Source organism: Melanostigma gelatinosum, assembly GCF_949748355.1.
Source record: "Melanostigma gelatinosum genome assembly, chromosome: 2".
In the NCBI taxonomy this organism is placed as follows: domain Eukaryota; kingdom Metazoa; phylum Chordata; class Actinopteri; order Perciformes; family Zoarcidae; genus Melanostigma; species Melanostigma gelatinosum.
This window is the reverse complement of record NC_136635.1, coordinates 30,592,563-30,613,980: the sequence shown is the minus strand read 5'-3', so window position 1 is coordinate 30,613,980 and position 21,418 is coordinate 30,592,563. Positions and strand designations below refer to the sequence as shown.

General features: G+C 42.3%; 3 protein-coding genes across 6 annotated transcripts; 2 read left to right on the top strand and 1 right to left on the bottom strand.

The window, feature by feature from the left end:
- Positions 1 to 3,923: 3,923 nt before the first annotated feature.
- LOC306790780 (proteasome subunit alpha type-4) lies at positions 3,924 to 6,770 on the bottom strand. 3 transcript variants are annotated; one of them, XM_079287273.1, is made up of 9 exons: positions 6,680 to 6,770; positions 6,306 to 6,332; positions 6,175 to 6,217; positions 5,639 to 5,801; positions 5,465 to 5,542; positions 5,257 to 5,345; positions 4,977 to 5,107; positions 4,603 to 4,726; positions 3,924 to 4,159 (listed from the first exon to the last, which is right to left on the bottom strand). In XM_079287273.1, exons 2-9 carry the CDS (start codon positions 6,306 to 6,308, stop codon positions 4,005 to 4,007), a joined length of 786 nt encoding a protein of 261 aa, XP_079143399.1. In that variant the 5' UTR covers positions 6,309 to 6,332; positions 6,680 to 6,770; the 3' UTR covers positions 3,924 to 4,004. The 3 variants fall into 3 exon arrangements, with proteins under 3 accessions (XP_079143399.1, XP_079143401.1, XP_079143400.1); XM_079287275.1 differs by having other exon boundaries at positions 6,685 to 6,747; XM_079287274.1 differs by having other exon boundaries at positions 6,306 to 6,327; positions 6,680 to 6,744.
- Positions 6,771 to 7,147: 377 nt separating this feature from the next.
- Positions 7,148 to 11,121, top strand: slc25a44b (solute carrier family 25 member 44b). 2 transcript variants are annotated; one of them, XM_079295438.1, is made up of 4 exons: positions 7,148 to 7,173; positions 8,127 to 8,791; positions 8,989 to 9,116; positions 9,301 to 11,121. In XM_079295438.1, the coding sequence occupies exons 2-4, from the start codon at positions 8,164 to 8,166 to the stop codon at positions 9,490 to 9,492; spliced, it is 948 nt and encodes a 315-aa protein (XP_079151564.1). In that variant the 5' UTR covers positions 7,148 to 7,173; positions 8,127 to 8,163; the 3' UTR covers positions 9,493 to 11,121. The 2 variants fall into 2 exon arrangements, with proteins under 2 accessions (XP_079151564.1, XP_079151563.1); XM_079295437.1 differs by lacking the exon at positions 7,148 to 7,173 and adding an exon at positions 7,198 to 7,309.
- A 3,469-nt stretch (positions 11,122 to 14,590) lies between these two features.
- Positions 14,591 to 20,802, top strand: LOC306791099 (cellular retinoic acid-binding protein 1). The gene is made up of 4 exons (XM_079287725.1): positions 14,591 to 14,696; positions 15,899 to 16,077; positions 17,088 to 17,201; positions 20,668 to 20,802. The coding sequence occupies exons 1-4, from the start codon at positions 14,627 to 14,629 to the stop codon at positions 20,716 to 20,718; spliced, it is 414 nt and encodes a 137-aa protein (XP_079143851.1). The 5' UTR covers positions 14,591 to 14,626; the 3' UTR covers positions 20,719 to 20,802.
- Positions 20,803 to 21,418: the final 616 nt, after the last annotated feature.

The window sequence follows — 21,418 nt, the reverse complement described above, 5'->3', positions numbered from 1 at the left end:
GATTTGCAGGCTGCTCATGAAATGACTGTCATGGGTGAGAGGATTATCTCATTCCTGATTCGCAGTAAGGTCACGACCCCACACCCCGGTGAGTGGGCCTCGGCTTTCAATTGGAGCTTGACGGTAAGCGGGACAGTCAGAGACAGAAGAAATGTTGAATCAGGACACTTCTGACTGCAGGTGTTGAGGAAATCAAGGTTCTCTCGGTTCCTTCTTCTTTGTTTTTCTCTCGGGGATTTGGGAGTCTTTAGCCTCCTGAGGTGCAGTTCATTGTTCAAAAATGAAAAGTACGCTCGGCACCGCATGTGTTACTTTTAATAATGTCAACATTCAAGTTCGACCACAACGCTGTTATTATGGCTGTTATGCATGAAAGCTCAATGTGGATGCTCACACTCTTGATTAACGTGATCCGAAAATGTATTGGATCTTATTAAAATGTTTATTCGTTCTAAATGAGTTTCAAGGCTACACACCTGCTTCTAGTTCATATACTAGAACAACTACAACATTCTGCAGCAATAATAACTTTTATCAACGTGTTTTATCATGATGGGACGGATGAAGACGATATTAGAAAACATGGCCAGATATCGAGAAAGAAAGTGACGACCAGAGATCTTCTCCGTCAGTTGTCTGCCAGAGAAAACGGACCCAAAGGCCCCGGTGCTGTATCATTACAACACAATCACACATTAAATAAACACACGAAGCAACATTATTAGCTCACGAGGAAACGCCAGCTCTTGAACTTTCACTGGCTGGAGTTCAACATCACGTCTCCTAAACCATCGCGGACTTCTTCTGCGAGGCTTCAACTCTCGAGATCAGTTACGGGATCGGGATCAAGGGCTTCTCGTGTCATCTTTAGCCTCGTATGCTAACTGCTGTTTTTCCCCCTCTGGGGACTGAGATGGGGAGATGATTGCACTGGTGTACCCCCCCCCCCCCCCCTCACACACACACACACACTTTCCTCTCTGTGCTTCCTCCTCCTCCTCCTCCTCCTCCAGCGCTCGCAGGATAACAGAGGCCTTGCCTCTTGTTTGGATAAGTTAATGCTGAGATGTCAGCCTCGGATCTGATGTATACCACCTGCCTTGGCCTCCGGCTGACCTCGTACTCCGGCTCCCACTGCAGAGACATTCCAGTGCTTCTAGGGGGGGGGGGGGGGGGGGGCTGTGTATACACTGCAACAGATTGCCTTGCTCTCGCTCTCCCTCGATCTGCTTCATCATGGGGGACAGTAGAGGGCCTCTGCATCCACGCTACGCTCGTGTCGCATGCAAAGTCAACTGTAAAGGAAGCGTTAAAGAGCATCAACATGATGTTTTGGACATTCAATTCTGACAATATCCTGATTCCCAGCAGACTGGAAATCTTCTTTTGGGCTCGGGCCTCAGGAGGGGAGGAGGCCCGGGGCCGAGCGGCTCCGGTCATCCAGATGCAGAGACCCTGTGAGGAGCTCATGTGAACACCGTGACCTCACTGCGTCACGCCCTTTAAATGAACCAGCACTGTTGATTTACTGTTTTATGTGCCGGTTTTTACGCCATCAAGCGATTTCACGACAACACGGAATAAAATCAAGAAAGTTCTGCTTGAGTTTGTGGTGCGGCGACCGTGATTGTTTGGTGTGAAGTGATCATAATTGAGTTTACTTACTCTTTAACTCGTCTTGACGTTCCTATAAAATCAAACATGCTAATTGTTTTGACAAGTGACCCTTCAGGATCCCAAGTCTTTGCAATGCTTTATAGTCTGTGACCAATTTGAACATTGAACATGAGTTCAACTGACATCCAGCACTTTGTCAAATCGGTGATCAGGCAAATATTGACTATGTTTAGCCCCAACTCCCCAAACGCTCTTATTGGGTCATTATCTGGAGACACTGTTTTATATATTTGGCCGTTTTGAGATTGTTGAATTAGTTTTCCTGCAGTCAGTTTATTGTGAAGCTCGCTTTAAACCAACGCGAACTGTTTGAGGTTCAGGAACTCTTCAAGTTAATTTTTTTCGTGACTTGACATTCCCATAAAATCAAAGATGTCAACTGTTTTTGACAAGTGACCCTGTAAGATCCGCAGTCTTTGCTTAATCTTACACTCCGTGACCAATGGACAGAAACGTTTCCTTTAACATTTGTCCAATTTAAAAACAATGGGTCTGGTGAGTTGTGACATAACTGACAATAAATCTAAGACAATACAAAGTGATGAAGGCGGGGAGATTTCAGGAATAGTGCAAAGGAGACGGGCACATGCTCTTACATGTTTGCCCTCACAGTGGCCATGTCATCACAGCACATGCTCCAGCATTAACCACAGCTGGTACCAATCCAGTCATGACCACCTACATAGATGTAGTCTGTCCCAAAACATTACATGTCAAAGGCAGTGCGCCACAAACACCAGGATGTCCGACTACATCCGGTCGCGTTTTCCAGTACGCGAGCGTTTCTGGCCGTTCTGACCCACAGTTCAAGGCCCAAATATGACACATTAACATGTCCCTGGTTGAAAGCATACAGCATGCAACAGCACATACTTGGTAAGGACAGCGCGTACTAAAAGTGAAAAGAAAGTTAGTGATTTGGAACGCAGCTTCTCACATTCACCACCTACTGTTTGACTCAACACAACTCCCCAAATGACATTTAACTGACTGTCCAACACCGCTTTAATATGCAAAACCCGATGAAACAATAACCATCGCACCACTTAAGAGATCTATGTACAACTACAGTGTGTACATCGGTATTAAAAAAAGACAATGTTGTTGTATTCAAATCACAAAGTATAGTTGTTGTTATTATTGGTTTAGATCCACTGTGACTACTGGCCTTAAACCAAAATCATGGTGCGAGCTGTGCATTTTTGGGGATTAAATATCAACCTTTTTATGACTCACGCCAGAAGAAATGTCCTCAGTGAACACTATCGCCATCAAGTGGTGAACAGAAGAAATAACACTTTAAAGTGAATCATTAGGTATATCAGACATACTGTACATTATCTCTTTGAATATTATGATTTACACCAAAACTAGATGAATAATCTCATAGTTCTATTATTTCCCTTTTTGTCTGTAAACATGGCTTCTATTTTTCTTTGAAGTGTTTAATTATTTTGCTTAAACACAATAACTGTCTTACTGAACTCAAAGACATACAAACTAAAACTACATCCAAATTCTGGGACTGATTCTGGGTCTGTTTCTGTTTCGACACGTTACTGTTCTTGTTTAGCTTCTCTGTGAGATTTTGAGATTTTGAGTTTGAGGGCAAAGTTTCACTTCAGTTTAAACTAGTTTTGACTTTTGTTTCTTTGTAAAATTCACATTTGTGGTGCCGCTTTAATTTTTGGAAATACAGAATTACGTTTATATGATAAAAAAAAACACAACTGGAGGCTGAGCGTGACATTTATTAGGAAACAAATCTTTTGAAGTTAGAGATTTAAATATATATATATTTTTTTTTAATGCATCGAGTAAAATTACAAAAGCAAAACATTTCTTGCTCTTTAGAGTCACCAAACGTTATTGTAACGCTGCAACCACAGGACCGACGGCTCCATCATGTTGTGATAATATACATGTATACACAGTGTGTGTGTGTGTATATATATATATATATATATATATAAATAAATAAAACTTTTCAATGGGATGCTTTAAGACCACATATGTGCCAACTATCAAGTGATATTAAACTTGTAGGATCAGTAAAGACATTTTGGGGACTGAAGTTTATGTTCGTTGAATTATTTCGCCCGTCCCATTTATATTTGAGAACATCTGTTTAAAGAGTGTTTGTTGTTTTTAAAACTGCTTTCTACTTCTCTGTAAAATTTGTTTTGAAAAAGTTTGAAATGAAAACTCTTCCTCTTGTGACAAGGACACAGACAACAACACGTCCGTCAGTTTCCAAACTTTTAATGTAAAAGACAAAACAAATACAGGATTTGGTGACGGGAGGGAAAGAAGAACTCTGATGTTGCTCATTTGTCCTTCTCCCTCTGCTCCTTCGCCTTCTTCTCCTTCTCAGACTTGGCCTCCTCGGCCTCGTGCCGCTTGATGAGTTCCTCAACTTCCTTCTGCTTCAGCACTTTGATTTTGGTTTTCCCGTCTTCTCGTGTCAGAGTGGCAATTTCCACTGAAACGGTTAAAAACAGCTTTGTGTTATTTAACTTTAAACATCTACACACGAGAAGATCTTCAGCAGTATGCAGTAATAACACATTCTGGTGTTTATTACAGGGTGACTGTTAGAGTACGAAGCGTTGAGAGCCCTCACTAACTTCACTGGTTGAAGTTATTCTGTAGTACTACTGCTGTACTGTACTCTCTGCAGTACAGATGCACACAAACATTTGATCACCATAACTACATTTTACTCCAGTTAAGAACTAAATCCACGCCATAACCATTTTATGTTTTACGTCTCGTACCATTTCAGGTAAAGGGTTTCTATGACGCAGTGTTTAAATTGAATAGATCCGGTATCGGTGCGTCCCTTTCCTGCGCTAACACATTTCCATTTCCTCCGGAGCTCGTGAAGCTCATGAGCTGCTCATATTTAGGAGTTTTGAATGTCACCTTTCTCCGCTGACAGCTTGCTGACGTCCATCGTCTTGTTGAGGACTTTGACGGCCAGAGCCAGAGCCGAGGACAGACTCATCTCGCCCTCTTTGAAGTCCTGCTTCAGCATGGACACGGCAGACTGAGGGCCAAGAGGTCAACACGTCAAACAACACAGCGGAAGAGTATGGTAGCAATTACAATATAGATATATAAATAGTGCCGTTCGTACAAGACAGTTGGTTCGTCTTCCTTATACAGCCGTACAGTAGAATTGAACACTGGGCAATTTTTCATTATAAGTCCATTTTACACAGGATCTGGATTTCCATGGGAATATTCCGGTAAAATAAAGGTTTTAATAAAATAAAACAAAACAATTTCAAACTTACAGCGCTGTTGTTGCCAATACAGGTTGCCTTCCAGCCTCCATAGTTGCCACTTGGGTCACTCTGGTACAACTGGAAGCCGTGGTGTTTGTCCCAGCCCATGTAGAGCAGAGAAACACCAAACGGCCTCTTCCCTGTCAAGATAGACCACACAGCTGTTACAGAAAGTCTAAATCCACCTGTGTTTCTACACACAGATGAGTCATTATAGCTTGTTCACTAATATGACATTTGAACAGGTTTTGTAGATGTTACTAGACAATGAAACTACTGTGCAACTCGCCTCCAAACTGTGTGTACGCTTGTTTGATGTCACACAGGGCCGTCACCAACTGCTCGCAGGGTATTGGCTCCTGGTACTGCAACAAATACCTGAAGAAGAATCAGACATATAGGTAGGAGCTGAAGCATATGCATTTGGAAAAGTTCATGAAGAATACCGTTCAACAGGTTAGAAGTTGGGACATCATGTTAGTCCCTCTGAAACTCACCTCTGTGCAATCAGCCGTAGCTCATTTGTCAGGACATTAGCATCGGATGTGATCCCAGCAACACTGCAGGCCAAGTCACTGTAAAAGAAAAGCACAGAAGAGATCAACGTTAAAGGTATTTCATGGTAAGGATGGGCTACATCCTGGGTGTTGAAGAGTCCTCGATTCACTCACTCATTGAGCTTGTAGATCTTCTCAGAGAAGAGAACCTCGTCGAGCAGTTTGTGGATGTTGCGCCTCTCTGCTGCTAACAGCACTCCATCATTGGCTAGAATCCCCAGACAAGTTCCAGCGTGACCGATGGCCTCCATCGCATACTCCACCTGATAGAGGCGTCCTGCAAAACATAGTCACAGAAGTATTGTGATATTATGTATTGACATGGCTGGATATAACTGCAACCGTGTATATCTAAAGCACAAGTGGCCAATGGCAGAAGCGAAGTAGCTGGACAAGATAACAGTCCATTCACTGTCTTTTTTAGAGCAGAGATCAGCTCAAACAACTTAAAATTTGAGTCAAGATTTGCCGTGTTTTGGCAAATAATACCAAAATATCTACCATGTCAACAGACGCCACATTTATAGAGGACATTGCATGATGTAATGCACACGAGATATAAGATTTGCAATGTAATTAATTGGTTCATTAACCTCTATAGTAATGTAAAAAACTCAAAAAAAGTGGTAAAAAAAGAAGACAAGACTTGCCTTCTGGAGAAAATATGGTTGTTCTGGAATCATATCTACGAGACTAAATAAAGATAAAAACATATTAGCTGACAGAAACAAGCAGGAGCATCCTATGAACATACATGATATTTGAGACGAGTACTACTTACCATCTTTTAACCGTCGCTCAAACTGTCCTGCAAAACAAAACAAAAGTTATAAATTAATGGAGCAAACCAGCAGAAACCAAAGAAGAAGAACGTTTCTGGGTCAATTGGACACGGAAATGAATATGCTAACTCACAACAACAACAGTACCACTTTTGACTCTGTGCATGACGGCTAAAGCTAGCAGCTAAGCTAACTGCTGCTGAACAGAATGAAACTGCAATATCTGAGCATGCTAGTTCGTTAGCATGCTAGCCACGGAACTAGCTCATAATAAAGACAGTTCCTCTGACTGGACACAAACTGTACTTTACACTCCAATACAGCGGTGGACTAAGACAATACTGTAGTGAATTATAAAATATGAATACATTACCTTACGTGAAAATAGGTCTCAGTTAGCGTAGATTTAACTAACTACTACTTTCAGTTTGACGCTCCTCACACACACATAGACCTACTCTGCCTCTGATTGGCTAATACGCGTTGCTCTCATTGGTTGGATTGGTTCTTCTACTTCTTCTTCTCTAATTTAATTGGCGGATCGCAACCAACTTGAATGGGTACATATCGCCACCTACTGTACCGGAGTGTGCAGTTTCAGATTAAAAGTTTCATCACTGTTCTAAAGGATAATAATAATAATAATAATAATAATAATAATAATAATAATAATAATAATATGGTTGGATTGGTTTGGGTGGTGGTTAAAAACGATATAACACTGACCTGACATGTAGGGGGCAGCAATGTGCCGGGAAGCATTCAGCATGCTGGAATTTCAAAAGAAGAAGAAGAAGAAGCTCTGCTGTTGTGTCATTGGTTGTTTCCGTTTGAATGAGAACCGGAAGTGAGCTGACTAGCAAGAAGGTAGCTAACGCGTACGTCGTTACAGTAATATATACATATAAGCAACTGTATACTTTTTAATCGGTTGATTGACATGATTTTCAAAATCTGACATACATTACGCACGTGACCTTGTAATAAACATCTGTCCGAAAAGGTAAGTGCTTGCTAATCACACCGATGTTAATGCTACATAACCTCAGAGCTAGCTCGGTGTTAGCTATCACGTTTTAGCCACACTAGCATGTTGACAATAGCCACATTTTTAAAATAAAAACACCCGGTGTTATCGTTGTTTTTGACTCACTTTGTTTTGGTTTTATATGAAGTGTTATTAGCTACACATCAGCTCCGGAACACGTCGTCCTCTGTCCCCGGTGTGGCCACTGGGGCTCAAGTACAAACTGGTGTCGCTAAGGTGTTTAGCTACTGGGAAACCAGGCAAGCGATATCTGTAATTGGACGGTCACATTGGCCGATTGGATCATTGTAATCAGTTAGCTTTAGGTTTCTTCCAGCATGACCTTTGAACTCGTACACAACGATAACTGGAGATCAATAGTATTTGCTCAAGGAGAAGACAATGTCAGGCCATGTGGTTGGAAGACAGCAGGGGTCGGGCGATAGCAGGAGGTGTAAATGAAGAGGACATCATCTGTCAGAGAGTTGTCAATACCTTGTGATACTAGTAATTATCATTTCAATGTCAGTGTTGCAAATCAATGACAACATTGGATTTGTTGTATGATGTTTGCAGTAATGCAATGAATCCACCAGCCAGTATGCAAGTAGCAAATTTGACATTCATTGCTGTGAATGAGTGTTTCAAAACACGTTTTAAACTGAAGCAATTACATTTTACTTTAGCGGTGTTTGGGTCAAGTTGTCCAACTACAATTTCCAAGGTCAACAATGAACTTCCACTCTTAGTGAATAAATAAAGTAGTTTCCTGACCGTACTGTTGTGTATGCAGGAATCAGTCTGATGTGGGGGCACCTTCAGCTGTCAGGATGCAGCAGAAAAGGAACATCCAGATCATCGAGTGGGAGGACCTCGACAAAAGGAAGTTCTACTCCTTCGGGGTGTTCATGACGATGACCATCCGGGCCACCGTCTACCCGGCCACGCTCATCCGCACTCGGCTGCAGGTGCAGAGGGGCACATCCCTCTACGGCGGCACCTTTGACGCCTTCTTCAAGATTCTGCGGGCGGAGGGCGTCCGGGGCCTTTATCGCGGCTTCATGGTCAACACCTTGACGCTCATCTCAGGCCAGGCTTACATAACCACCTACGAGCTGGTGAGGAAGTACGTCTCCCAGTATTCTGAGGACAACACGGTCAAGTCACTGGTGGCGGGCGGCTCAGCCTCGCTGGTGGCTCAGAGCATCACTGTTCCGATAGATGTGGTCTCTCAGCAGCTCATGATGCAGGGCCAAGGGCAGCAACTCACGCGCTTTCGTCTCAATTCCAACGCAGAGGCAGGAAAGTCCAAGAAAGTGTTCGGCCAAACCAGGAACATTGTGGCTCAGATTTTTGCTGCTGATGGTTTCCGGGGCTTCTACAGGGGATATGTTGCTTCTCTCCTCACTTACATCCCAAACAGTGCTGTCTGGTGGCCTTTCTATCATTTGTATGCAGGTAAATGGCTGAAACACATGTTTTCTAAACTTCAAAGCACAAAAAAAAAGCACTAATTGCACCGTTAAAGTCGTGTTTGGCCATGTCTTCAGTGTGTCAGTCTGTGTTCCCAGTGCATCTACCGGTATACATCTGCAGGGTGAATGACTCACCAGTCCATGTCTTGTGGTTAATCGAGTGTCTTTAATGTTCTACAGAGCAACTCTCCAAACTGGCTCCCAGTGACTGCCCTCATCTGCTTCTACAAGCCATAGCCGGACCTCTAGCAGCTGCCACTGCCTCAACTGTCACCAACCCAATGGATGTGGTCAGAGCCAGAGTGCAGGTATTCACTGTGCATCCATCAGGCAGAGTGTGGGGCCGCTGGCAGCTTACACAAATCACACAAAATTAGACATATTGTGTATAAAAAACGTATCAGAATAAATTGAAATAACTGGATGTACGTCGTCATGCTAGGTCGTGGTACAGTATAACTACTGTAAGATGCTGTATGTGTGTTTGTTTAGGTTGAAGGGAGGTCTTCAGTCATCGAGACCTTCAGGCAGCTGATCAGAGAGGAGGGCTGCTGGGGGATGACCAAAGGACTGTCGGCGCGCATCATCTCCTCCACACCCACGGCCATCGTCATGGTGGTCGGCTACGAGACGCTAAAGAAGCTGAGTTTGCGACCGGAGCTGGTGGACTCGAGGCACTGGTAGACCTGCACAGACCTGCACAGACCTTATATGGACAACACTTTAGCCCCGAGTCAGACTTCCTGTGAAAACACTGGATGAAAGAAATGTTTATTTAAAATGCCAACCTGGAATCAGGCCACTGAAACATTAATTACATAAGACATTGAACGTGTGTTCATACCAACATGGTACCAGGTTCACGTGTTATTCTGCTGCTTTTTATTCTGCGGATGCTTTTTAATCCAACTGAAAGCGGGTAACATGTTGTTTTTCACGCGGGAACGATTCATTTAACACACTCTACAATCAGGTTGAAGCATGTTTGCTGTGGATTAAAGTGGAATTGATGGTTAAATCCCCGAGTGGCCCAGAACTGGTTTTGATCAGTGGTTCAGAGAAGTTATGATGATGCATTCACGTCAGCGTAAACGCATCTTTGTTTTCTCTGTTTGTTTCTTCTTCTATGTCTTTGTTGTTTTTTTAAATCGCTGCCTTCACAGTGTGATCAAGACAAACAATCTGTTCTTCGGTTTTGTTGAATGTGTGTGAGGAGAAAAGTAGGTGTTAGACTTTTGTTTATCATGGCAGCCTCTGTGTTGTAGGTATTCTACTGACCCTTCACTAAGTCCCGCCCCTCGAACGCAGATTGGCCAATCATAGCGCAGCATCGACCAGCTCTGACCAGGGTCCGACAACACTCCGTCTGTGCTCCTCAGACTCTCATCGATGGTTTCAGATGTTCCTCATGTTCAGGCTGCGTTAGTGCATTTGGAGCTCGTCGTGGTTAAACGTTGTGTGATAGAGATACTCGTCAGCTGGAGAGGTTGGGAGGAGATATAAGGTTAAAAACCTGTGGAGCTAACGTTAGCACATCATTGCTACTGAAGATATACTGAATGTGCTTTTGCTTTTTGATGATTGTAACAGTGAACACCAAGGAACAGAGTTCCTCAGTTTCATTGTCTTCTGTCTGGATCTCACTTTAACTCTGATCTTCAGCTTCTATCTTTATCTTTTAAAACTGTTTTCACTGCTGAATCAGTGTGACATCCTGGTTACATCCATAAAACACATCCTGTAGATTCTCCTCTCAGCCTCTCTTTTCGGTTTTTCCAAATGTTAGATAATATCTTCAGGAGGTGCCGTTAGTGACAGTGTGGGCTCCACGGTAACGCAGCTCTGACACCTTGACGGAGTAGCAGCGAGGGGCGGGGCTTAAAGAAGGGTCCATTTACTGTTGTCGTGTACGCTGCACAAACCGAGTCAAAACGAATGACTCGCAACTTCCATGCAAACCAGTGTCTCCGTACAGACGTAACATGTCGATCATATTTCAGTGAGCAGATGATTTGGTGAACCGGTAACTTCCAGAAGAGACAGATTGAAGCGAGCTGGGCTGATGCCGTTTCCCTCTTGTGACAGTAAACGCTTGAGTGCAATAATGCGTTCAATCCTTTTCAGCACAAAATGTGATTTGTGTATTTCTTGTCAATTGTGTAAATAATGTGTCTTAAAGGAATGCATGACACCTAATTTATTCTCTTCATGTTTTTGGGGGATTATGACCACAGAAGTGTCCCAACTTTAAAAACGTCACATCATGTTAAAAGATGTTTCTTTAATGTGTTTAAGATGAATAACGTTGAGTATCGTGGCTCTTTCAGTTTGTTGCTTTTGTAACTAGGCTTTTTAGGAAAAAGGTGAAAATAAAATTTTAAGTTTGAAAATGAGATATATTCAATATTCGATGTTGCACTTTGGGTATTTTCATCAGAGAAAAGGGGAATGTTTTACAGTGGACGGAATTAAGGGGGAATGTTTTACAGTGGACGGAATTAAGGGGGAATGTTTTACAGTGGACGGAATTAAGGGGGAATGTTTTACAGTGGACGGAATTAAGGGGGAATGTTTTACAGTGGACGGAATTAAGGGGGAATGTTTTACAGTGGACGGAATTAAGGGGGAATGTTTTACAGTGGACGGAATTAAGGGGGAATGTTTTACAGTGGACGGAATTAAGGGGGAATGTTTTACAGTGGACAGTTTCAAAAGGTAGATGTTTGAAGGATAGGAGCTTCAAAGGTAAATGTGTTCCAGTGAAAAACATTAAAGGTAAAACGTGCAGCAGGGTCTTAATAACATTTTCATGTAGATTAATAATTTAAGTCAAAAAAGAGAACCGATTTTTAGAAAGGTGCAAAATAAAATGATCACTTTTCCTAAAACATCTCGTAAGATAAATCTGAGTTAGTTTAAATGAAGCCATAACGTCTTATATTTTCTGAAGTCATCAATCTGCTCAGGACCATGTAGAAATGTGTTATTCATGTTTAGGGGACACCTGATGAATCTGGAATACCTCAGATTAATTTAAACTTCTTCAGGGCTTTTAAACGCATGTTTTACTAAAAACTGAACACCTGATTCAAGTTTTACAGCGAACAACTGCCGGCTTCATTTCCTAAATTCAACTCGTCGTAAACAGAAAACACACTTCATTCAAACTGGACATAAACTCACCCGACACGTCTCGGTCGTCTGGTTCGTCCTCTGGATCCTGAAACGATGTCGTTGACGACGACAGCAGCCAACAAGAAAACGTCCTCGCTGACATTCATTATGTTTGAGCAAATGTTTGAATAAACAGTGTTACTTCAAATGAAACAGATACTTCAGTTAATTTGCTTCTATATTTACCGAACATAAAATGAGACTATCTGGTCCACCTTGAAGGAACCGAGTGCATTTCACCTGAGAGTGAGCCGTTCACATCGACTGCACATCTGTGGTCCTCAGGGAGAGAACTCTGGAGGATCAATGCAAAAATAAAAAGGGACAAATTAACGTGTTTCTTTGACGTTCTCGGAACTCTGGGGCGACACCAAAGATCACATCTCATCAGGACTCGTCACGATATTAGAAAAGTACATTTTTGTTACGAAATAGAGGAAATATATCCAGTGTTCTGTGAAAAGATCGAACAAAAGAGATTTTATTGCAATGTTCTCGCATTCTCAATAAAAAAAAAGAAGTAAAACTCACAAAACATTAAAGATTTACCTTACTGGAAAAAGTAACTGTTTGAGTGATTTAAAGTCAGATTAAACCTTTCAAAGCCGTTAAATACCAGAAGTATTGACACAAATGTTCAGTGTTACTTTCCATCAACAGGCCGCTAGATGGCAGCAGAGCGCTCTCAGAGCTCGTCACACGTCCTCAAACTAATAAACCTAACTTTTTATTTTTCTTCATTGAAATCCAGCAGATAAACGGACTGATGAGTGAAACAAACAAGGAGGCCCGGTGACGCCCGAGACACTTCACGGTGGGATGACGGATCGCTCCCTGCTCGGCTCTGTACGTTCATTATCAAGCGACGTCTGGAAAGCACTCTGTCAAAAAGACAGATGAGGGAGGAAACAAATGTGACCTGGCCGGGTTTAGAGGAAGGGCCTCTCGCTCTCATATGTGTGTGTGTGTGTGTGTGTGTGTGTGTGTGTGTGTGTGTGTGTGTGTGTGTGTGTGTGTGTGTGTGTGTGTGTGTGTGTGTGTGTGTGTGTGTGAGAGGGATAGAAGTGTGTTGAAAAGACGGTGTTGTGTCATCTTTTTGGAAGATTTGAAAAGCAACAAAGGACAAAGAAGTATTTTAGAAAGCAGCTCAATTGGAATGAACTCATGAGTTGATTCATTGTGCATTCACACAAATATTTCATCTTTGAAAGGACTTCTGTTTCAAGTCAGTAAAACAATACTCACACGCTAATGCTCTATGTCTATGTAAACTATAGAAATAAGAGTGTTAGCTCAAATCAACGAAGCAGAATTTGCCATTTGAGCCCAGAGAGTTGCGACAACTTTGTGTTGTCACCATATCAACGAACAACAATCGCCATTTTCTGTTGTTGGTCAAATGACCACAGAAAACAGTTCAATAACCGCTGAACACAGAAACACTTTTTCATCATGAAAGTATCTCGTCCAATGGAAGAAATGAGACAAAATCAACCTTATTTCATGCAAAAATGTATTCTTTAGTAATATGAACTGCACAAATCAAACGGGTTATTTTGCTCACACTGCTGAAGCTTCGTATGAACTTCTGAACTTTAGAAAACATTTGAACACAGAATGAGGACTCTGGGCATTGTTTGTCCACCATTTCTTACATTGAAATCACTTCAGGGATTTATCTCTGCACGGCCGATATGAAGAACAGGAACATGTAAAGTGACCCAAAAACTGTTTCAATGCACATAAGAACATGCGAGTATTTGTTATATGATATACTTAAAAAGACAACTTCTTTCAGGATTGTTTAATGCCGTTGTTTAAGGGCCAATCCACCCAAATATGTCAACAATAAAATAAAAACAAACTAAGTCTGGAGCGGTATCTCACCATGCAGATCATTTGGGGTTTTGTTTACCCCTAAACCTCCTCGGGGTGAATGGGATTTAGTTTCTTGTGCTCAAAGTGTTCAAAGATGACTTAAAGATTCAGCTGCACAGTGTCGTCACTAACACTGTGAAACTAGTTTCTACCAAAGAAATAAGAACTCAACCAGGTGTGACACTGTTTGTGGAAAAGAGAAGTTCAAGATGATGTCTGAACACCAAATAAAACCTGAAGTGTCTTCAAGGCCGGATGCAGTCGGAGGAATCCGGTGGAAGTGAGAAAATGAAACTCTCAGTGTAAAAAGAAAAGTAGAAGATCGTCAATGCAGCTGTGGGTGCAAATGAGACATCTGTGAAATAAAATCCTGATACTTATAAGAATTTGTGTTATACTGAAATAACTATTTGTATAAATGCACCATTAAGTTCCACTAAACCTCAATCACATCGGATGATGAGACGAGACATAAGACCGTTCAACTGAATCATAATTTAGCACGACCATTAAAATGCTGCAATGAGAACAAACCACTGACAGTGTGTGTGTGTGTGTGATTAATGAGTGGGAGAGGAGGCTGAGGTAGAGGGGGTTTGGTCGGCTGTGTGGGATCATTGCACACAGGGAGGAGAGCTAGAGGGAGGGAGGGAGAGAGGGAGGGAGAGAGGGAGGGAGGGAGAGATAGAGGCTGAAGAAAAGGGAGCGGAGGAAACGAGCGACAGGAGACGGAAGGCTGACACACATTCAAAACCTCACCAGAAAAATGCCCAATTTCGCCGGCACCTGGAAAATGAAAAGCAGCGAGCATTTTGAAGACTTGCTCAAAACGCTGGGTGAGGAATATTTACTCTCTTTTTCTACTAAGGTTTGAAGAGTGAGAGTGTATTTAAATGATTGTATCTGCTCTGTAGACAAACAAACCTGGAACACAGAAATGAGTCTGCAATCAAGGTGTATTTCAAATGAAATGCAGGGTTGACTGGTTTTAAGTAAAGAGTTAATCGATCTTCAAATGTAAAAAGAAAAACACCAAATATAAGTAATTACCTTTTAAACTACTAAACCAATGTCTCTCATTTCAGCTCCATAATCACAAGAGGTGGCTGCAATTTTAATAATCTTTCACATGGAAGTATGGTTGCAGGAGACACATTTTAAACCGCTTGTTCCAAAGTAAAATACAACTGGTTTTGATTCCGGGACGAGACAACACATTAGTTCATTGTTGCTGCGTTTGTCTTAAGTGATGAACTACGAGGACGGAGGCGTCCTCTCTTCTGATTGTTTGCACTGGAACTGTGACAGAAAGGGTTAATAGCTTTTCCACTCATTTGGAGTGATCACGATGGACAGGAGAGCTAAACAAAGCAGCATTCCTCCCCCTCATCACCTCGTCACTGCACCCTCCATGTTTACAACATCTGCTGACAATCTTTGCAGCTGTTGGAGGATCCTTTTATATTCAAAACCAAATGGTTTATACAACAATTCATCTGGTTAATTGGCAACGTTTCATCGCTCTGATTTTTTTTCTTGCGCCCTTTTTGGCGCCAGAAGCAGACAGAAACAATGTGAGGTGACAACTCGATGTCAAGACAATAAAATATGGAGAAAGTAGGTCTTATAATTAGTGACAATAGGTGGGAACAATGTGATTTATGTACATTAGGTCATCATACTTTGAAGACTAATCCGCCCTACTTAAAGGAGCAGTGTGTAGCATCTAGGGGAATCTATTGGCAGACATTTTATTATGTATTAAATATTAATAACTATGTTTCCTTCAGTGTTTAATCACCTGAAAATAAGAGTTGTCGTGTTTTCATTACCTTAGAATGAGACGTTTACATCGACATACGGAGCCGGCCTCCATGTTTCTACAGTAGCCCAGAAAGGACAAACATTTTCACGCCGGCTACCGTAGTTTCAGTTGGTTGCAATCTGCAACCTCGCCACTAGATGGCGCCACATCCCCCACACTGCACCGTTGATATTCGTACTGTAGCCTCACAGGTGGCGTTGTACGTGTTTTCAGGTGTGAACGCCATGCTGAGGAAGGTAGCGATGGCGGCTGCTTCCAAGCCCCACGTGGAGATAAGGCAGAACGGCGAGCGCTTCTACATCAAGACTTCTACCACGGTCCGCACCACGGAGATCAACTTCCTCATTGGAGAGGAGTTCAACGAGGAGACGGTGGACGGCAGAAAGTGTAAGGTAATCCAATTAAACTGTGACAACAACACATGAAGAGTTCTTAGTTTCTGACAAGCATCACTATTCAGAGAGAGCACATAGCGCTGACAAAATGCCTGTAGCTAGCTAATAATATAAGATTTCAGCATGTCAAAGGATTATTTTATCCCCCAAGGGTGCATTTGATGGGATGGGACAAGTTCGCTGTTAGCGAGCTAATGTTAGCTATGAGTTAGCTCGGGCCATTGCAAAGATAATACTGCAAAGTAAAGTGCATCGAACCACACAGCAGCTTTCAGGTGTTTTTCTGTTGATTGCTAGCAGACAAAAGTAACAATAAAGCCCCTTCACACAATACAGAAACTCTAAAGAGAGCAACAAATAGGCAACTTCCAGTTCTGCCAATGCGGAAATGTCTTTAAACCTGCATTATCTCTAATGTCCACCAGGGGGCGACTCCTCTGGTTGTATAGAAGTCTATAGAAAATGACTCTACTTCTCTCTTGATTTATTACCTCAGTAAACATTGTAAACATGAGTTTATGGTCTCAATCTCTAGTTTCAAGTCTTCTTCAATACAGCATGATGTTCATTTAGTACATGATGGTCCATTTAGAGTCACACAGACCATAAAGCAGGGGATGCTTTAGGGCGGGACTACTGTGATTGACAGGTTGCTGCTGCTACCAGAGCTGTATACGGCGTCTCTCCTTTGCATTACAAATATGGTAACTTCCGTTCACTGGTTGCAAAAAGCCAAGATGGCGACGGCCAAATCGCCAAACTCAAGGCTTCAAAGCGGCCAATGAGTGACGTCACGATGACTACGTCCACTAGTTATATACATAACTATATATACTATGGTCTCAATGGACAGGTTCATCACTGTAACGACCGACGGTGTCAAACGTAGAAACTGTCCCCGTCGATCTCTCATCCATCACTGTGCTTTACTGCTGACGTCCTGTACGCCAGGTTAAGCTGAGGCGATAAATAAAGGAAACTTCATCAAAGGGCTGCTTTTTCTACAGAGCTTGGCCACTTGGGAAGCAGAAAACAAGATTTACTGCAAACAGACTCTACTGAGCGGGAACGGCCCGAAGACCTTCTGGACCCGAGAACTCAACGGGGACGAACTCGTACTGGTGAGCAGTTGTTTTTAAATAAGAGAGTGCTGCATGCAGCTGTAGACTCATAGTCAACTGTATAAAGCATTTATTGGTGCATGTGTCTCTTCAGGATCTTCCCTTTTGTTCCTCTTGCTAGAAAAATGCTCCCGATGTTCTTTTATAAAATTGCGGCTCCCAAATGCTCTTTCTTGTCCCATCAGCCGGCAGAAAGATGTCCAAACAATGACTCCTACTTTTATAAAAAAATCTCTCAGGAGATCAATGAACAGATGTTTTGCGAAGTGGGATGATTTCCCAAATTTGGAAGTCGCTGTCTTTAACCTCATGAGCTGTTTTCTGTTTTTACTTCTCTTTCTGCCCAAAAGAAAACAAATGGATTCGTTAAAGGTGCAGTTCTCACGTTTTGGAAAAAGAAACAGTTGTTCTATCCGCAAAGGAATTTGGGGATTTAAGCTTTTTTGGGAAAGAGAAGTTAGATAGCTCTCTCAAATCAGTACAATAAATATGAAGCTACAGCCAGCAGCCGGTTAGATTAGCTTAGCATAAAGACTGGAAACAGCTAGCCTGGCTCTCAGGCAACAGAAATATACAGCAGATGTAGTTGTGGTGTAGTTGTGGTTTTCTGAATATCTTTGGCTTTTGAATCGTTCAGATACAACAAGACATTTGAAGGCATCAGCTTGGATTCAACCTGCATTCTCTCTAGTGTCCACCAGGGGGCGACTCCTCTGGTTGTATAGAAGTCTATAGAAAATGACTCTACTTCTCTCTTGATTTATTACCTCAGTAAACATTGTAAACATGAGTTTATGTCTCAATCTCTAGTTTCAAGTCTTCTTCAATACAGCATGATGTTCATTTAGTACATTATGGTCCATTTAGAGTCAAACAGACCATAAAGCAGGGGATGCTTTAGGGCGGGGCTACACAGTGATTGACAGGTCTACCAGAGACGTATACGGCGTCTCTACGTCACTCCTCCACAGACCAAATATGGTCACTTCCACTCACTGGTTGCAAAAACACGATTATTATTTGAGGTGATTAAACAGTAAAGACAAAATACTTATTCCATTATTATTACATATTCCATCTCTGCCAATAGATCACCGTCACTACTACACAATGTTCCTTTAAACAATCAAGATAAACAGCTTCATATTTACCACACAAAGACAATCCTCTCATCTAACTCTCGGCAAGAAAGAAAATTAAGCTTTTCCCCCAATGATGGAGGGCGAATCAGCAGAAACCAAAGCTCCACAGATGGTCAGGAGAGGCCATAACTGGGTGGCGACACCAGATGTGAAAATGTCAAACGTTCGGCTATGAAGCCAGATACAAGATTCAAGATTCATTTAATTTACTTATTTTATTTACCAAATGAGGGTTAGGATAAACATGGCTGCATCTGTGACACCAAACACTATCAAGATGCATGCAACGGGATGAGATGTGTTCGTGTTTAAGATCAGGGTGCGGACGTCCGTCTGTCCACGTAGGACTGATGGGCTGTAATGTGATCGCAGGTTGAATCATCGGAAAATAAAAAAAAGTCTTAACGTGACACCAGTGAGGGAGAGGTCTGGTATATTCCAGCTGTTCACTGATTTAAACAATACTCCCTCATATCACACTCAATTAATGCTTGTTTGAATTGTTAGATTTGAATGATGCAGCAGAAATAGTTTTCCAGCGATCGGGAGGCTGAGGTCACATCACTCCGTTATATAATACACAATGATGAACACAGATAGATAGATCACAAGTTCACCATGTCTCCATATATATTTATATTGTGAAACTTCATGAACAGATTCACAGTACTGCTCTGTACTGCAGTCTGCATGTCATTGTACTAATTTACTGAAAACAGACTTGACCCTTCATTAAGTCCCGCCCCTCAGACGCAGACTGGCCAATCACAGCGTAGCATCGTCGAACCAGGGTCCCACAGCTGTCCGTCTCTGCTCCACAGACTCATTTAATAATTCCAGATGTTCAGGCTGGCTTAGTGGATTCAGAGCTACTTAATTACAAACTCAAGGCGGTGTGCCTTCTCCGACCAGTCGAGTTGCAGTTTACATCCAGACTGTCATCACTTTGAAATTGCCATAATTAGTACAACAATTATGGAGCTGGAAGGAAATTCCCTCAAGGCGTTGGTGAGACAGAATGGACCGGATGAACAGACGGACACGGCCGTTACAAAAGGGACCTAAAGACCAACACATCATCTCTTTGACTGAGACGAGTTCCCTCTCCTCTCGTCCTCGGAGGAATGTGATCGACCCCTCAGTATGAACAGAATGAAATGCACATGAAGTTGAACAAAAGCACGGGCCAGCAGATGAGGGGATTAGGCATTCGGGGGTGGCGGCTCACTTTGACCTAAGATGGGTGGACTTAAAAAAGACCAGTTGGAGAGTCTACTGGAGGATGAACGCTCTTTTACTCGTCCATGCAAGGAGCCTCGTACACTTCCTTTACATTTTAAGCCAATGAATATTGATTTTGTTAGAGATTAATGCAGTCCTGGATTGGCTAGTTTATGATGGGACTGGAGCCAGATGGATTTGTGTGGCTGTGATGGTGTCGGGGGTCCAGATCCGTGTGTGTGACCTCCTGCTGGCTTTAATTGGTCTCATTGATCATGCTGTTAAAAAATGCCAATGGACCCCGGCGTTGCTTCCAGTTAATGTCTCCCTCGGCAATCGCGCCACGTGCCAGATGGGAGTCCCCCCCCCCCCTCTCGTCCCGCGATAATGATGATGTGTGGCCCTGCAGTTGGCCCCTGGGACGCCCATAAATCTTTTGGACTCTGACAGAACCCGGGGCGTCCCGTGTTTCTACCCCGTTCTCAGATCAGTTTGAGTCACGTCTGTTTCTTTCTTCGGGCAGCTGCGTCAAATTAAGATCATGACATTAGCCGGCATTAGTGGAGGCTGCAGAGGACATGAGGACTTTAATACGGTGTTAGGAGACATTTAGGGACTACAATACATGAAAACTGGACATGTTAAGTGCTTCAGCGGAGTGTGTAGAGCCAGCACTGACATAGCTCTAAATAACATGAAGCGGGACAATTACTCCAACTGCAGCTTGTACAAACCTTTCAGGAATACATCGTTTGTTTCTCCAGTTTTGTTCGATTAAAAGAAAGAAACCTATTTCAAAAAGACGGTGGGAACATTGTTTTATATGTTTAGTATCAGTGGGGGAAATTTGTAACCAAGTATATTTTGTCAAGTACAATTTTGACACTTTGTAATTGAGTTATTTTGATTTCTGAGTATTTCTTCCACTGAAACTTAGTATCTCACCTAAGAGACAAAAGACGTGTTTTGATTCTGATGGACTATAGATATCTATATATATATATATATATATATATATAGATAGATAGGAGACACACGACACTACTGCTGATGAAGTGATAATTCACATTTCTTTTTCTTCTCTTCTCTCAATCTCCTTTCAGACCTTCGGAGCCGATGACGTGGTGTGCACACGGATCTACGTACGAGCGTAGCAGAAGTCCACCAGTTCAAACTCCCTCCGACAAAAATAAAGTTTCAGCGCCAGAAATTTAAAACAAAATCAAAAATCTAATAATTTGGTTTGACATTCAATGTTTTGCATCTTCATGAAAAAAAGAAAACCACAATTTGATCTCCTACACAATCACCTGATGAAGAACTTCCTGGTCAGACTTTAGGCCCTTTTTAAAGAAAGAAAATAAAAACAGGAAGTGGTCGACTGAGTCCATTTATAGGATAGTTTAATGCCAAACACCATACTAACACTCATGTACAACATCATAAGTCAAGAGAAGAGACACATTAAAACGAGTTACAAACGATGTCTTTATGTACAATCATCTCCCGGGGACTTCCTGTGGTATTCCTTATTAAAACACAGTAAATATAAAAATAAAAAGTCATCAACTGTTCCCAGATTGTCTGTAGCGGGTAATGTTTCGTGGAGAATGAAGGTTTAGTCGGGCAGCGCCTCCGTCGTGAACTTTTGGTGCGTTTGCTTCCGTCCTGCTCGTGGAAAAATAATGAGGATCTGACTTTGCTCCTCGCGTTAATATTGAGTCGGTTTCTGACCGCGCGATGTCGTCCCGTCTCCATCTGACATTACCTACAGCATCTACAGGGCCAATTCCAGCTTCATTAAACAAACTGCAGACGACAAAAGGCAATAAAAATGCTTCGTTTACGTCCCTC

Coding starts and splice junctions, on each gene's coding strand:
- LOC306791099 (XM_079287725.1), top strand. CDS start 14,627: ATGCCCAATTTCGCCGGCACCTGGAAAATGAAAAGCAGCGAGCATTTT. Junction 14,697..15,898: donor AGACTTGCTCAAAACGCTGG/GTGAGGAATATT, acceptor ACGTGTTTTCAG/GTGTGAACGCCATGCTGAGG. Junction 16,078..17,087: donor TGGACGGCAGAAAGTGTAAG/GTAATCCAATTA, acceptor CTTTTTCTACAG/AGCTTGGCCACTTGGGAAGC.
- LOC306790780 (XM_079287273.1), bottom strand. Junction 5,802..6,174: donor AACCATATTTTCTCCAGAAG/GCAAGTCTTGTC, acceptor TATGTTTTGCAG/GACGCCTCTATCAGGTGGAG. Junction 4,160..4,602: donor CAAGCTGTCAGCGGAGAAAG/GTGACATTCAAA, acceptor TAACCGTTTCAG/TGGAAATTGCCACTCTGACA.
- slc25a44b (XM_079295438.1), top strand. CDS start 8,164: ATGCAGCAGAAAAGGAACATCCAGATCATCGAGTGGGAGGACCTCGAC. Junction 8,792..8,988: donor TTTCTATCATTTGTATGCAG/GTAAATGGCTGA, acceptor AATGTTCTACAG/AGCAACTCTCCAAACTGGCT. Junction 9,117..9,300: donor TGGTCAGAGCCAGAGTGCAG/GTATTCACTGTG, acceptor GTGTTTGTTTAG/GTTGAAGGGAGGTCTTCAGT.